The sequence below is a fragment of the Oncorhynchus gorbuscha genome, linkage group LG07 (assembly GCF_021184085.1).
Source record: "Oncorhynchus gorbuscha isolate QuinsamMale2020 ecotype Even-year linkage group LG07, OgorEven_v1.0, whole genome shotgun sequence".
In the NCBI taxonomy this organism is placed as follows: Eukaryota; Metazoa; Chordata; class Actinopteri; order Salmoniformes; family Salmonidae; genus Oncorhynchus; species Oncorhynchus gorbuscha.
This window is the reverse complement of record NC_060179.1, coordinates 28,036,318-28,053,291: the sequence shown is the minus strand read 5'-3', so window position 1 is coordinate 28,053,291 and position 16,974 is coordinate 28,036,318. Positions and strand designations below refer to the sequence as shown.

At 42.4% G+C, this 16,974-nt stretch overlaps 1 protein-coding gene across 1 annotated transcript in view; it reads right to left on the bottom strand.

Annotated features, from left to right (window-relative positions):
- LOC124039174 (cadherin-7-like) overlaps positions 1–10,316 on the bottom strand; it is a 135,082-nt gene extending 124,766 nt beyond the window's left edge. The window contains exons 1-2 of the mRNA XM_046355081.1: positions 10,123–10,316; positions 1,096–1,696 (exon numbers count right to left, since the gene is read on the bottom strand). Coding sequence (XP_046211037.1) covers positions 1,096–1,341 — 246 coding nt within the window. The 5' untranslated portion in view covers positions 1,342–1,696; positions 10,123–10,316. The remainder of the gene's footprint in view (positions 1–1,095; positions 1,697–10,122) is intronic.
- Between the last annotated feature and the right edge of the window lie 6,658 nt (positions 10,317–16,974).

Sequence of the window (16,974 nt, the reverse complement as noted above, 5' to 3'; positions counted from 1 at the left end):
GTACAAGCCTGACCGAGTGCTTGGAGGGCAATGAAAAAGGTGCTTTTATTCACTTAACTTTATCGTACTGGAGTTGTACAAGTCAGAGAAGGAACTTTGACTTCACGTACACAAATCTCAGGTTCAACTCAGTGGCCCAGATTGACCTTCTGCACCGCTCTCATTCCAACTTTAAAAGGTCAACATTGTACAAAGAAACCAATAAATTGACTAACAAAGACTACAAATAAAGAACAATAAAATGCATACCACAACCATAGTAAATACACATAATCACTGAGGCCAGTATATGCAGTATACTACATAAAGGTTTCACTGACACTAAGGATACACATTGTGATTTGGCTTCCTATCCATAACATTACTCCAGCCCTCAATGGGAGATAATGGGAGAGTCACAACTATCCTAATTCCTGCTGCTGGAACCACTTATCTAGTTCAGAGACTGTCAGGAAGTGTGTTTGTGAGTGCAGAGCCTGCAAACACATGCAGACCTGAGCAATTATCCTGCAGATGAGCGGAAAGCTGAAACCTGATTTGATTATAAGACCACGAAATTCCTCAAGAAAACAGAAATCCAGGAAATGCAAATGAGGCCCATCTGCCCAATTTGAGCTCAGGCCCTCACTGAGAGGGAGCTGTCTGCTTAAATGTGGTGCTGAAATGAGCTGTGGTTACTGGCAACTGTTGTGAGTTGCTGATACTCAAATACAGTTTAAAAGAGAGAGTCAATATATAATTAAAATGTTTAAAAAACAGCATTGTGTGATTAATGGTTCAAATGATCACTTACTCTAATTATTGAAAAAATGATGTTTATTTTTTTCAACCTGTGTGGAATGCAATAAACTTGAGAGACAAGGAACACATGACTGAAACATGAGCTTAAAATGACTAATTCTATAAATAGATATGAACGTGTTTTAAAAAACATATAAGCAATTAGAGTGACTTATTTTGATGTATTATACATGTACTTGTAAATTCTTACTCTCTAAAAAGATGGTGCAGTTAAACAATATCTATTGTTTGTTTCTCATTCAAACTTTCTCATTCAAACTGCTATATAAATACACATGAACTGCAAACACTTACCTTGCCAACATACAGCGGTTCTTCACCTGTGTACTCCTCCAGGACAAAGAATTGGTTCCATACCCAGCTGCGTTTGTGCCTGCGAAGCAGCTCCCATGGGCCTCCAGCAGTGTGCTGGGCCTGGTTCTGTGTCCCAGAGGCCCCAGAGGTGGAGATCAACCCCCAGCAGCCCAGCTCCCAGAGGGGAAGCAGCAGAGCCAGGAGAGCACTTGCTCTCCACACACTTCCTGAGCCACACCACCTCATTTAGGACCCCTCCAACAAGCAACAAGCCCAGGAGAGAGAAAAATCACACAGCAGAGAAATGATAAAACCCTCAGGGCCTAATCCCACTGTCCTCCTGACCCAATGTTTTGCCAAAAAGAAAAAGAAGAAGACCGTGGATACAACCCTGAAGAAGAGAGTACTTGGATTGAAGAAAAAGGAAAAAGTCAAGCTCTGGGTATTGGAGTGGTGCTGCTGTTCATTGGTCTTGATTGTAGACAAAAGCTGTGGTAATTCCCTCCACTTTGGAGATAGAGGGTTGACATTGGGGGTAGATTGAGGGTCAACGGCGACGGGGAAGCTTGCTTCTTCACCACAGGGGTGGAGTAATTGGCACCTATCAGAACAAAGGGATGAGGAGAGCGAAAGAGAGAGAGAGAGAGAGAGAGAGAGAGAGAGAGAGAGAGAGAGAGAGAGAGAGAGAGAGAGAGAGAGAGAGAGAGAGAGAGAGAGAGAGAGAGAGAGAGAGAGAGAGAGAGAGAAACTGCCATCAGCGAAATTGCCTCAGTGACCGCAGTCACTTTAGACACTAAGTAATGTGCTTGCTGATGCAATGATAATTACATTTTTCAACCACTGATAAAGAAATTGAACAAAAATGAATCGACAGTAAATATGGTAAATACAATTAACATAGCATCCTTCAAGGGCCCATAAAGTTCTACGTACTAACCTACACTGTATATTCCCATTCCCAACTAAACCCAGATTGAGAGAGGTCAAATGTTAACAAGAATATTGAAGCAAAATGACCTGGCTTATCTATGTACACAAGAAAAGTGATTTCCACATACAGGGATAAAAATTGTGGGCGGTAGGAATAACAATTAAGTGTCGTTCAGCCTTCTTTCGTGCTGAATTCACATTACTGCAGATTTACCTTTTCCAAGGTCGTTATTTTGTCACATTTTCTTTGTAGAAGGGCACAAAGTAATACCGCTATGGCTCTCCACACAACACTAACAAGGCACCTGATCTGTTTGGCAAGCCCTCATCCACAAGATTAAAAATAAATCTGAGCTGTCAGCAACATGACGGACCGGTTCGTGTTCTGACCTCTACTCCCAGCAGTTTGTGTGTGTGAGGACTACGGAGCGCCGTATGAGCATGCAACGCGATCTCTGCCTCAATCACTCAGCCACCATCATGATGCTGCATGGGATTGACTACCAACGACCAGTCATACCATTAGGAACTAGTGGAAGTAGTGAAATAGGCTTATTATGATTGACTGTTGTCTAAGCATATATCACACCACATCCCAGCGACACCACCATTGGAAAATTACCTGAGCAGTATACTGTATACTGTTGTTATCTAGTTGAGAGCTGAGCAGGCTTAGCCATAAAACAATGTAATGACAGTGTGAAAACACTAAAAAGTCAATCCGTTCACTAGGTACATGACCAAATATCACTTGACTTACCAATTCAAGTCAGCCAGAAGAAAACTCACAAAAATCCCAAGAGGACTACTGAAACTGAAAGCGAGCTCTTAAGAAACAGAAACCGAGACTCTTGACCATGCATACATCTGTTTCCTCTCTGACCTGTCTTTTTCTCTCCTCCTATAGACTATAGGCAGATGCCTTGGCCAATGGAGATAATTACCTTGGCATGCAATGTCCTCTCTCTTCCCACACAGTCTCTAGCACTCATTGTGTTTTCTCCTCTTCCTCCCCGGGAGCTAAATAAAAACAGCTAACACCACATCCTGTTGGAAGTCATTTGCTCCGCTCCACTCGTGCCTTAACGAAGTCATTATCAAGTGCTGGTAATTAACACATAGAGATAAATGATGGTATCATGCACTGCTTCAGAAGTGTTTTCATTACATAGCTGCGGCTTTATTTCAGGAGGCAAAAAGAGCAGTTACACTTCACAGAATTTAAATCAGGCTGTTTCCACCTTCACACGGTTATGCTAGTCCTGCGCAAAACTGGTATAAACTGAGATAAAGAATAGAAGGAGAAGATGAATTAGATGAAATTGCTGCCAACAGCGACAACAAGGGTTGTTTCAGTGGAGACATCCTCTAGCAAGAAGGTTCTTTGCAACCATTCAGACTGCAAAGAACCCTTTCCAAGAGAAAGGAATCTTTGAGTAGAAATGGTGCTCCATAGAACCATTGCTCACTTCTAAGAAACTCCCAAGAACACCTTTTTTAAGTAAGTTAAGTACAAATTCTTATTTACAATGACAGCCTACCCCAGACAACACTGGGCCAATTGTGTACTGTCCTATGGGACTCCTGGTTACAGCTGATCGTGATACAGCCTGGGATTGAACCCAGGTCTGTTGTTACACCTCTAGCACTGCGATGCAGTGCCTTAGACTGCCGCACCACTCAGGATCCCCTGGGTCCCACTTGACCCGCCAACAGACAAACATCTCAAGGTGACCTGTTTGTGTCCTGAATGTGAAAAGCCTAATGATGTACGGAATGGAATACACACACACACACACACACACACACACACACACACACACACACACACACACACACACACACACACACACACACACACACACACACACACACACACACACACACACACACACACACACACACACACACACACACACACACACACACACACACACACACACACACACACAGGGAGAAAGTAAATGCAGAGACAGATCTGGCTGGAGGGCAGAGAGAACCAAGAGAGCCGTAGAGGCAGAGGCAGGCAGGTTGAGACTGTGGTATTGTGTTGGAGAGGATCTGCCCAGTGCAGGGTCAGGCTGAGGCGAGCAGACAAATTAATGCTTCTTATTGTGCTTAACCCAGAGCCCCACAGAACGGAACTGGGAATGAATTGTAGTGAGAGTCAAGAGCTCGCTGATGCTATATGCATCAATAAGAAACAGAAGGAGCAAGAGAGAGAGGGATGGAGAGAGGAAGAGCAGATGTTTACAACCTTCAGTGTACAGGAGAAATATCTGTTTTGTTTTGCTTGAAGAATGAAGTTGTCCTTCCACCATTTGCACTTGAGGATATAACAAAAGGATATAATAAAAAGCATCACCTTACACATCGCTGACTTGGAAGGTGTTTAGCTGCTTTAAAATACCAGTAGTAAAAGGGAGAAATTAAGAGTTTTGGAGATACAGTGAGAAGTACATATTCATCTGCATCATGTAGCAAGGGTCTCGGTCTCGGTTTCTCTCTCTCTTTCTCTCTCTCTCTGAGGTCTCTAATCCCATTTGCCCGCCTCACAATGGGATTAAGAGTGCTTAGTAACCAATCACGGGGCAGAACAAATACACAGCAAAATTGGAAGTGTTAACCTTACTCCCTGTAGTGTTAATTCTAACACTTTTGCTGTGTGTATGCAGTATGCATCCGCTCTTAACAGAATTTAACACTAAATGTTAAAATGTTAACATTTAGACAGTGTTTCTGTAACCCTATACTGAGTAGAAAATGTACACTGGCTGTGTGAAATTCACAATACACATGAGTGAAATATTAAGGATTTCACTATAAACTGGAGTAAAGCAATAGGCATTTCACTATGCACTGGAGTGAACTAATTAGTATTTTACTCTGATCTGGAATTAAATATAAAATGCACTTGCTCTACTCTGGGGTAAAAAAATCACACAATTTCCATCTACAATGGAGTGAAATATAATGAAATGGTGTATAGTGTAAAGCCTCATTTGCATATTTCCTAGGGTCCTTTTAAAATGTTTGTGACTTTTAGAGTGGTCCGCGCTATCCGGAATCCTTGGGACTTCCCTACCCCATTGAAGTTAAAATGTAAAATGGTTAAGGTTATGGTCAAGGTAACTTTAAGGGTAAGGGTAGGAGTTACGGTTGGGGTTAAGAGTAGGGACGTCCCAAGGATCTGGATTGCACTGACCATAATAGAGTTACCAACCATGACTGTACTTCACCAAGCGAGTCCTTAGGCAAATGTTATACTTTTTTAAAAACTATGACAATATACGTTACATATTACAAGGTCTTATTTTGGTGTCCCCTAACACAGCGGTGTCAGGAATCTCCTGGTTTATAGACCACATACGACCTGAATGTCACATTATGCTGACTTGCAAATGAATGCATAATTCCGATTGGAATCCAGACAGATTTAGGATTGCCAACAGTTTGTATTTGTATTCATCTGCATTCAGAATGACTGTCAGGACAATGGAAATTGAAAATGGAGACTACCTAAACCACTTAATCTGGAAAAACAATTTCGGTAACAGGTGCAATAAATCGAACTAACTGATTGGATTAGTTTAGAAAAATAACCTATCCGCAGTAGAGCATTCTGGGAAACATGACAATGATGCTCGTGGTTTTGATGGGACTGTTTTACTCACCACAGTGTAAAACAATAACTATGCTCATTAACACCAACACAGGCTTATTTTACACCACTAAGTTTTCATTTCACTCTTACAGTGAAATTAACTCCTGAATCAACACTAGAAATGTAACAGTGAAAAGTCAATACTGGCCAGTTGTCTGTGTTAGTTCTAATCTGTAAACACTTGCATTTCACTACTCCGTCTTGGACCCCTTGTCTGATTGCTATGGGCTCGTATAAGCTCAGTAAGGTTAGTATGGGCACTGGCTTTCTGATATGCAAACAGAGAGAGGGGGTTCAAAGAAACCACTGAGAACTCCCTATTCACGGAATAACAGAATCTTATAATCCTGATCTTTTACTGAAAGCGCAAGAGCCCTAAGGAGTACAGTAGAGATGCTTGTTTTTCTATAGCTGATTTGGAGCAATATTCAACCAAGTCACTGTGAATTCTGAGGGAACAAGTGGCACTGCAGCACTCCGATCACCCAATGGCAAATCACAATCACGTATTACCATAGAATGGACTGTAAGGGTCTAGTGATAAACACTGCATAACAGACCCATCTATAGGTTCTTGGTAGAATCCTACCCCTCCTCAATTAATATTTTTTTCTAAGAGTGTAACCAAGTGGGACAACCCACAGAAAGGGTTCAGTGTGGAGGACCATTTGGACCATCTATATACACTACTGTTCAAAAGTTTGGGACCACTTAGAAATGTCCTTGTTTATGAAAGAAAAGCTAATTTTTTGTCCATCAAAATAACATACAATTGATCAAAAATACAGTGTAGACATTGTTAATGTTGTAAATGACTATTGTAGCTGGAAACGGCAGATTTTTTATGGAATAGCTACATAGGCGTACAGAGGCCCATTATCAGCAACCATCACTCCTGTGTTCCATTGGCACGTTGTGTTAGCTAATTCAAGTTTATCATTTTATAAGGCTAATTGATCATTAGAAAACTCTTTTGCAATTATGTTAGCACAGCTGAAAACTGTGTTCTGATTAAAGAAGCAATAAAACTGTCTTTCTTTCGACTATTTGAGTACCTGGAGCATCAGCATTTGTGGGTTTGATTACAGGCCCCGAGACGCTGGCAATGCCCTGGGCCAAAGGGATTTTCCAAGGGCGGGAAGAACCAAGCCCCTATGGAAGCGAGCTCACCCATAACTACCAGGTCCAGCACACACCCTGCTCACAGCATGAAACCAAAACATACGCTGAACACAAATATAAACACAACATGTAAAGCTTATTTCTCTTACATTTAGTGTACAAATTTGTTTACATCCCCATTAGTAAGCATTTGTCCTTTGCCAAGATAATCCATCCACCGAACAGGTGTGGCATATCAAGAAGCTGATTCAACAGCATGATCATTACACAGGTACACCTTGCGCTGGGGACAGTAAAAGGCCACTCTAAAATGTGCAGTTCTGTCACATAACACAATGTCACAGATGTGAAAGGTTTTGAGGGAGCGTGCAATTGGCATGTTGACTGCAAGAATAGCCACCAGAGCTGTTTCCTGTCAATTCAATGTTAATTTATCTACCATAAGCTGCTTCCAATGGGGTTTTAGAGAATTTGACAGAACATCCAACCGGATTCGCAACAGCAGACCATGTGCCTGGCGTCTTGTGGGTGAGCGGTTTGCTGATGTCAACGTTGTAAACAGAATACCCCATGGTGGCGGTGTGATTGCGGTATGGGCAGGCATCAGCTATGGACAACGAACACAACTGCATTTTATTGATAGTAATTTGAATGCACAAAAATACCGTGACAAGATCCTGAGGCCCATTGTGAGGCTCATTATATTTAAGGTATCTGTGACAAAAACATGCATATCTGTATTCCCAGTCATGTGAAATGCATAAATTAAGGCGTAATAATTTTTTTGCAATTTACTGATTTCCTCATATGACCTGTAACTCAGTAAAATCGTTGAAATTGTTGCATGTTGCTTTTATATTTTGGTTCAGTATGAATAGCAAAACGCAAAACATACAATAATCCCATCCCCACCCTCACCCCTGATTGGAGGACCTCAAACATTTATACTGTACATTTGTGTATATATTTACTTCAGACAGCCACAGATCTTCCATCTTCCCAGTAAATAATCATTCTACAATTTCCTCTAACAATACATCCTTCCATTCTCCCATGGTGACTCACTAGGGACTTGAACCTCCCTATCTGCAACATTTCTGCCGAAATTGCCTGGAAAATAACATTTTAACCCAAGAGTACAATGATATTTACTATTGAATGACTGTGGTCCTTCAAATCCCCCAGCAATACTGTTTGCAGGTCCAACCACACCCTGATATTATAGCATAACAACCCTTCCTGGATTTGACTCCAAAAACAATCCACTAATGGACAGTACCAAAAGAGATCCTCTAATGATTCTGTTTCCTCGTGGCAGAGTCTGCACCGGTCTGACTGTTCAATACCCCAAACACTGAGCACTATTTTTGTAGCGAGAATTTCATATAATAGCTTAAATTGTAAAGAATGATTTGATGCATCAATTGTTGTTTTGTATATCAGTTCATAAACCCAATGCCATGGTATTGAAACATTGAAAATCTGTTCCCAACTATCTTTGATTTAATACAGGATAGTTGTCAACATTATTAGTAAAGGAGGCTGTACCTAAAAAATACCCATAATATAGGACTCATATGGGACAATCGTGATACTGTATGTAGGTGATTCAGTGACTCAGTCACATAAAAGTGTTTGTCTAGGAAATGTAAGGACTTTTCATTGATGTAAGCCTGCCAGTGGCTGAGAGCAGATAGCCTTTCAAATCTTGATGGGTTTTACGAAGCATCAGCCTCCAATTGCTTCGCTCCACACCTCTTAGCCTTAGTATAGCCAAAGCAATCCATCTAATGGGTTGGGTTATAGGTTTGTAATATGTACTATCACAGAAGGAGAGTGTAAGAGTACTTCTCCATAGTGGGGTAGACACACTGTAAGGAGTCCAAATTAGTATTACTGTCTGAGATGGGGAGGGGCCACAAACCTGAGAAAGCATAGGCTTGTTTTGTGAAAACTATCTAGGCAGACCTATTTAGAGGCTGGAATGAATGAATCAGTCTTCTGAATAGCAAAATGTATCAACCTGCAACAGCAGACAAACTTTTCAAAAGTCAATTTGATTAGAGAGCAAATTGATTAATTGCATCACTCCAATTAAAATTAGCTGATTGATTTGTGTTGTGCAAGAAAATGGCTGATTCATAGCAATAAAACAAATCCAATCTCAAGCAACATTAATAATTGAAATTCATTTTCAAATGATGAAAACATTGCTTATTAATTCGCTCCTGTATTGAATGAGAATTTCCTAAATTACAGTGTGGAGAACCTGAAAAGAATATAGATGAATATGACATCTAAAGTATGAATATCACGTGGAACACACACCATAAAAATAACTCTAATCAGTCCCCACCTTAGCAAGGTCTAGGAGAAGTCTGGCAGAATCGTCCGTGCGTTATGCAGTTTGCTCTGCGTATCCCATCTACCATATTATAAAGTACCATACGTCGGTGTATCGACTTTGCAGTGACAAACGACCAATACGTTGTTGTCATCATGGTATGCATGCCAATCATAACTTTTCATTTGATGAATTAGTAGGATGCATTTCATGCTTGATAAGTTTTAATGCATCACGTGTTTATTTCTCATTCCAAACACTGCCAAGAAAAGCAGGTTGATAGCTTTATTTGTTAGAACTTTGTTATTACCTATTCTATTATAATGTACATTCCGTCAAATACCCCATAAGTGACCACGGTATAACTACCGTAGTTCCTGGCATGCTATTCATATTCAAAGACAATACGTTCACAAAACAAATCCTAACATGAATCTGCTAAATGTGCACATACAATAGTCTACACAAATAAAGTTATTTTGAAACAACAACGCGCATGCATGTTCCAAAATCGGTGCCAAAATGGAGCGTCGCATCATTCATAGCTACATTAAGCCACATTGAACTGAAGGCTAGAGACTAAGAACATCCCATAGCATATCATAAATAGGTCTGACACTTATAGCGCTCACCTCCAACTGTGTTGAGAGAAATGAGACAGCAACGGGGGAAGCGAGATATCTCAATCGAATGTTAAAAATGTTTGGCATTAAAATGTCCATGACGCACCATTCACCACAAAACCCTTGGTCAACAAACATATCAGTGAACAGCCGCTGCAGGAAAGCTGTGTCCACTGCATACTGATGACAGAATTAGCGAAATATAATTTAATGTCATGAATTAACCATTCGCCAACTTCGTGTCCCAGTGGAATCGTTATCAACTGCTGCAAGCAACAACTCTGGTGGAAATGCACGTAACATAGGTTTGAATTTACTCACTTCAATTATTCGATAAAACTTACCTCGTATTGGTTAGGTCGTAAGTTATAAAAGTTTAGCTCTTTCCGTGTTGCCTACCACTAGAGGTGATGATGACAAAAAATATATGAAAAGTTTGTAATACAAACGTATTCCTGATCGTGCACAGGTGAATAAAATAACTCTACCACAACGCGCATTGGTGAACCGTAGAATAGATGCAGCGCAGGAACTCCGATCCCCGAATCCCCTCCCTTACCATCTCCATCTCCCTCTCTCTTTCCCTCTCCTCTACCTCCCTCTCTCTCTCTCTTTCCCTCTCCACTCCCTCCCCCTCTCTCTCTTTCCCTCTCCTCCCCCTCCCCTCTCTCTCTTTTCCCTCTCCTGTCCCTCCCTCTCTCTCTCTCTCTCTCTCTCTCTCTCTCTCTCTCTCTCTCTCTCTCTCTCTCTCTCTCTCTCTCTCTCTCTCTCTCTCACACACACACACACACACACACACACACACACACACACACACACACACACACACACACACACACACACACACACACACACACACACACACACACACACACACACACACACACACACGTGCAAACAGACGAATGTGCCTTTGCTGACTGAAAATGATTCAGATGGTCCTCTCCTTCTCTCTGGCTGCACCAGAGCTGGCTCAGTTGGAGATTCCCCAGCCAGCTGCGTGGGGTTTTGGGTACTCCCACAAACAGCAAGGTACAATGCCAGGCGTGAACTGGGGCAAGACTACCAGACCAAAATAAATGATTTACAGTACAGCGACTGTAATCATGTCATGGTACCAAACTGTTACTGTAGTCTTATATACAGTACCAAGTCAGTTAGTGTAACCTAATTGACTATACCAATTACAATTACAGCATTTTACTTGAATTATCCAGTGACATATTACTTAGTGTTCTTTGCGAGTTTTAAATTTTGATATTTACATTTAGGCCTACATTTGTGTAATTTAGAGGGTGCAACTTACTAGTTGATGCATTCAACCAAGGTTGATAAAAAAAAACATAACAAGTCAAACGTTTCTGTACCCATTAGCTGTCACGACTTCCGCCGAGGTTGGCTCTCCTGCCCGTTCGGGCTGTGCTCGGCGGTCGTCGTCACCGTCCTATTAGCCACTACCGATCCCTTTTCGGTTATCTGTTGGTTTTGTCTGATTGTTTTCACCTGTGTGTTAGTTAATTAGTATCTGTATATAATGTAGGTTGTCCCGCCCTTGTTTTGTGCGGGATTGTTTGTTTTTGTCATTTCGTTTTGGCTGTCGGTGTTTTTGTGTTTTATTTCTCCGGTTTGTCTGTTATTTCCTGTTTTGGATATTTTTCACCCTGGTTGTATTTTGGGTTGTCCGTGTTTATTGTTGTTCACCGGAGAATAAACCTCTATTCATTATTTGCTCTCTGCGCCTGATTCCACCCACCTTGACTAGTCGTGACATTAGCCTGCTGAACATGTTGTTGTAGTTAAGCATACATACACTGGTCATCAAAACAATTATAATTACAACAAGATATCTTATGATATACTGTATCTCTGACTATCTCTGGATAATGCCAGTACCTTACTGAGATATCCCCAGTATTTTGATGACAGCTTCCGATAAATTACAATCATTTAAATGCAATGAAGCACAGTACAAGACTGTAAAAGTGACTATTAAGCAGTAATAGTTTGTTTTTACAAGGGATTGGCTGCTAGGCATGTGTACATAACAGATTATTAATCTATACTAGGTATTTTATATCACTTGTACTTCTAGAGGCCTAAACAAAAGCTTCCAAACTGTCCGTGATTACAGGAGAAATCAGATTAAATGGACATGGTTAAATATTCAACAATTAAAGGTTTAAGACCTGCTACCAATCTGAGATGTTTCCTATATACATTTAATTTGTAAATGTTTATGAGCCAGTGATACCACAATTTGCAGTATGCTGCAGTGAATATGCAGCAAAAGAGTACCTCATTGTTGAATTGTAATGGGGGAAAAACAAGTCAGCAATTACAAATAGTGAATATGTAATTATACATTACAGTATACTAACTGATATTTGGTGTTTATATCACTTCCATTTGAGGCCTTAACAAAGGCTTCTAAACTGACAGTGACTCCAGGGGAAACAGATTTTAAAAAGTCATGGCTAGCCACTCAACCAATAAAGGTTTGGGACTTGCTGCCACTCTGATCTGCACTCTATATAAATTAAATTGTTAGGGAACCACTACCACATATCAGTTAAAGGTCATGAACAGTCGAAATCTGTTTTTTCATTCAATTTGATGATATTTGGATGAAACCAGATCAAATTATGATGAACAAAGTATGAAAAATTACGATTGCTTCTACATTGATACAGTTTGATCATAAAGTTACTGGTCCCCTCTCCCAAGTCAAACACTTGGATTCAAGATGTGGGATTATTAACCCTTGTGTAGTCTTAACATTCTGTATACTCCCTTTGTCCTAAGGGTAAAAAATGATCCGCCTTCACTAAACCCCTAAAATGATATTGATCTGAGATGGCCGCCTCGCTTCGCGTTCCTAGGAAACTATGCAGTTTTTTGTTTTTTTTACGTGTTATTTCTTACATTAGTACCCCAGGTCATCTTAGGTTTCATTACATACAGTCGAGAAGAACTACTGAATATAAGATCAGCGTCAACTCACCATCAGTACGACCAAGAATATGTTTTCCGCGACGCGGATCCTGTGTTCTGCCTTACAAACAGGACAACGGAATGGATCGCATGCAGCGACCCAAGGAAACGACTCCGAAAAAGAGGGAAACGCGGCGGTGTTCTGGTCAGACTCCGAAAAAGGGCACATCGCGCACCACTTCCCAGTATTCTTCTTGCCAATGTCCAGTCTCTCGACAACAAGGTTGATGAAATCCGAGCAAAGGTGGCATTCCAGAGAGACATCAGAGACTGCAACGTTCTTTGCTTTACGGAGACATGGCTTACTGGGAAAACGCTATCCAGGGCGGTGCAGCCAACGGGTTTCTCCACGCATCGCGCCGACAGAAACAAACATCTCTCTGGTAAGAAGAGTGGCGGGGGCGTATGCCTCATGACTAACGGGACATGGTGTGATGAAGGAAACATACAGGAACTCAAATCCTTCTGTTCACCTGATTTAGAATTCCTCACAATCAAATGTAGACCGCATTATCTTCCAAGAGAATTCTCTTCGATTATAATCACAGCCGTATATATCCCCCCAAGCAGACACATCGATGGCTCTGAACGAACTTTATTTAACTCTTTGCAAACTGGAAAACATTTATCCGGAGGCTGCATTCATTGTAGCTGGGGATTTTAACAAAGCCAATCTGAAAACAAGACTCCCTAAATTTTATCAGCATATCGATTGCGCAACCAGGGGTGGTAAAACCTTGGATCATTGTTACTCTAACTTCCGCGACGCATATAAGGCCCTGCCCCGCCCCCTTTCGGAAAACTGACCACGACTCCATTTTGCTGATCCCTGCCTACAGGCAGAAATTAAAACAAGAGGCTCCCACGCTGAGGTCTGTCCAACGCTGGTCAGACCAAGCTGACTCTACACTCCAAGACTGCTTCCATCACGTGGACTGGGACATGTTTCGTATTGCGTCAGATGGGAATATTGACGAATACGCTGATTCGGTGTGCGAGTTCATTAGAACGTGCGTCGAAGATGTCGTTCCCATAGCAACGATAAAAACATTCCCTAACCAGAAACCGTGGATTGATGGCAGCATTCGCGTGAAACTGAAAGCGCGAACCACTGCTTTTAATCAGGGCAAGGTGTCTGGCAACATGACTGAATACAAACAGTGCAGCTATTCCCTCCGTAAGGCTATCAAACAAGCTAAGCGTCAGTACAGAGACAAAGTGGAATCTCAATTCAATGGCTCAGACACAAGAGGCATGTGGCAGGGTCTACAGTCAATCACGGACTACAAGATGAAATCCAGCCCAGTCACGGACCAGGATGTCTTGCTCCCAGGCAGACTAAATAACTTTTTGCCCGCTTTGAGGACAATACAGTGCCACTGACACGGCCTGCAACGGAAACATGCAGTCTCTCCTTCACTGCAGCCGAGGTGAGTAAGACATTTAAACGTGTTAACCCTCGCAAGGCTGCAGGCCCAGACGGCATCCCCAGCCGCGCCCTCAGAGCATGCGCAGACCAGCTGGCCGGTGTGTTTACGGACATATTCAATCAATCCCTATACCAGTCTGCTGTTCCCACATGCTTCAAGAGGGCCACCATTGTTCCTGTTCCCAAGAAAGCTAAGGTAACTGAGCTAAACGACTACCGCCCCGTAGCACTCACTTCTGTCATCATGAAGTGCTTTGAGAGACTAGTCAAGGACCATATCACCTCCACCCTACCTGACACCCTAGACCCACTCCAATTTGCTTACCGCCCAAATAGGTCCACAGATGATGCAATCTCAACCACACTGCACACTGCCCTAACCCACCTGGACAAGAGGAATACCTATGTGAGAATGCTGTTCATCGACTACAGCTCGGCATTCAACACCATAGTACCCTCCAAGCTCGTCATCAAGCTCGAGACCCTGGGTCTCGACCCCGCCCTGTGCAACTGGGTACTGGACTTCCTGACGGGCCGCCCCCAGGTGGTGAGGGTAGGCAACAACATCTCCTCCCCGCTGATCCTCAACACGGGGGCCCCACAAGGGTGCGTTCTGAGCCCTCTCCTGTACTCCCTGTTCACCCACGACTGCGTGGCCACGCACGCCTCCAACTCAATCATCAAGTTTGCGGACGACACAACAGTGGTAGGCTTGATTACCAACAACGACGAGACGGCCTACAGGGAGGAGGTGAGGGCCCTCGGAGTGTGGTGTCAGGAAAATAACCTCACACTCAACATCAACAAAACTAAGGAGATGATTGTGGACTTCAGGAAACAGCAGAGGACCACCAGAACACCCCCTATCCACATCGATGGAACAGTAGTGGAGAGGGTAGCTAGTTTTAAGTTCCTCGGCATACACATCACAGACAAACTGAATTGGTCCACTCACACTGACAGCGTCGTGAAGAAGGCGCAGCAGCGCCTATTCAACCTCAGGAGGCTGAAGAAATTCGGCTTGTCACCAAAAGCACTCACAAACTTCTACAGATGCACAATCGAGAGCATCCTGGCGGGCTGTATCACCGCCTGGTACGGCAACTGCTCCGCCCTCAACCGTAAGGCTCTCCAGAGGGTAGTGAGGACTGCACAACGCATCACCGGGGGCAAACTACCTGCCCTCCAGGACACCTACACCACCCGTTGTTACAGGAAGGCCATAAAGATCATCAAGGACATCAACCACCCGAACCACTGCCTGTTCACCCCGCTATCATCCAGAAGGCGAGGTCAGTACAGGTGCATCAAAGCTGGGACCGAGAGACTGAAAAACAGCTTCTATCTCAAGGCCATCAGACTGTTAAACAGCCACCACTAACATTGAGTGGCTGCTGCCAACACACTGTCATTGACACTGACCCAACTCCAGCCATTTTAATAATGGGAATTGATGGGAAATGATGTAAATATATCACTAGCCACTTTAAACAATGCTACCTTATATAATGTTACTTACCCTACATTATTCATCTCATATGCATATGTATATACTGTACTCTACATCATCGACTGCATCCTTATGTAACACATGTATCACTAGCCACTTTAACTATGCCACTTTGTTTACTTTGTCTACACACTCATCTCATATGTATATACTGTACTCGATACCATCTACTGTATGCTGCTCTGTACCATCACTCATTCATATATCCTTATGTACATGTTCCTTATCCCCTTACACTGTGTATAAGACAGTAGTTTTGGAATTGTTAGTTAGATTACTTGTTGGTTATCACTGCATTGTCGGAACTAGAAGCACAAGCATTTCGCTACACTCGCATTAACATCTGCTAACCATGTGTATGTGACAAATAAAATTTGATTTGATTTGGTTTGATTTGAGGACACTTCAATGATGTTATGAAAGATGACCAGGGGCCAGCGGGCAGTCATCCTCCTCCAGCTGTAAGTTCCAATCACCTTGTCCAGGTTGTCCACGCCTCCTTTGTTGTGATTATAGTCTAGGATGATGGCTGGCTTTCTCTCCTCACGATCACTGACCTCAGCCGTTTTGTGCAGTGTGCTCAGGACGACCACATTCATGTTCCTATTTGGGAGGTAACAAACTAGAGTGGTGGTGGGGGTGAAGGCAAACTTTGATGAGAAGGCCTCTCTCCCCCTTTTGTGAGGAGTGCAGGGGGGAGCTCAGGCTTGTTCTTTCTAACTGTGCCAACCATGGTGATCTTCCTCTTCAGGAGCTACTGGCTGAGTTCAATCAGTAGCACACATAATCTAAATTTCTCATTGTGTGTGTGTGTTTGTGTTTTTTGTGGTGTGTAAATTATGTTATAACTTCCAGGTCAAAAATGACCCTACGACAATATTTGTACCCTGGTGTTGTACAGTTTTCATGTAAATACTTTTTCTAATGTTGTTGTCACTCTAGGAAAAGTCATCGAACTTCAAGTTGAAAAAATATAATTTGGGGTTTTTCTTTGCTGTTAAACATAGTGTCGGGTCATTTAAGGGGCTAGGGTGACATCACCCTAACAATCATTTGAATACACCAATGGTAACATGATATTCTCTTACCTTATTTAAATAATTACCACCTTGTAACCAACATCGGAGAAGATGTGTTTGCGGAGGGGCGTGGTTTATATTCATAGGTTGCACCTCCGTCACTCGGTCGTGTCATGTCATTGTTATGAACGTTCTCAAGCCGCCCTCTACCGGTGGCGCAATAGTGGTACCCTAAAGTCATGATAAG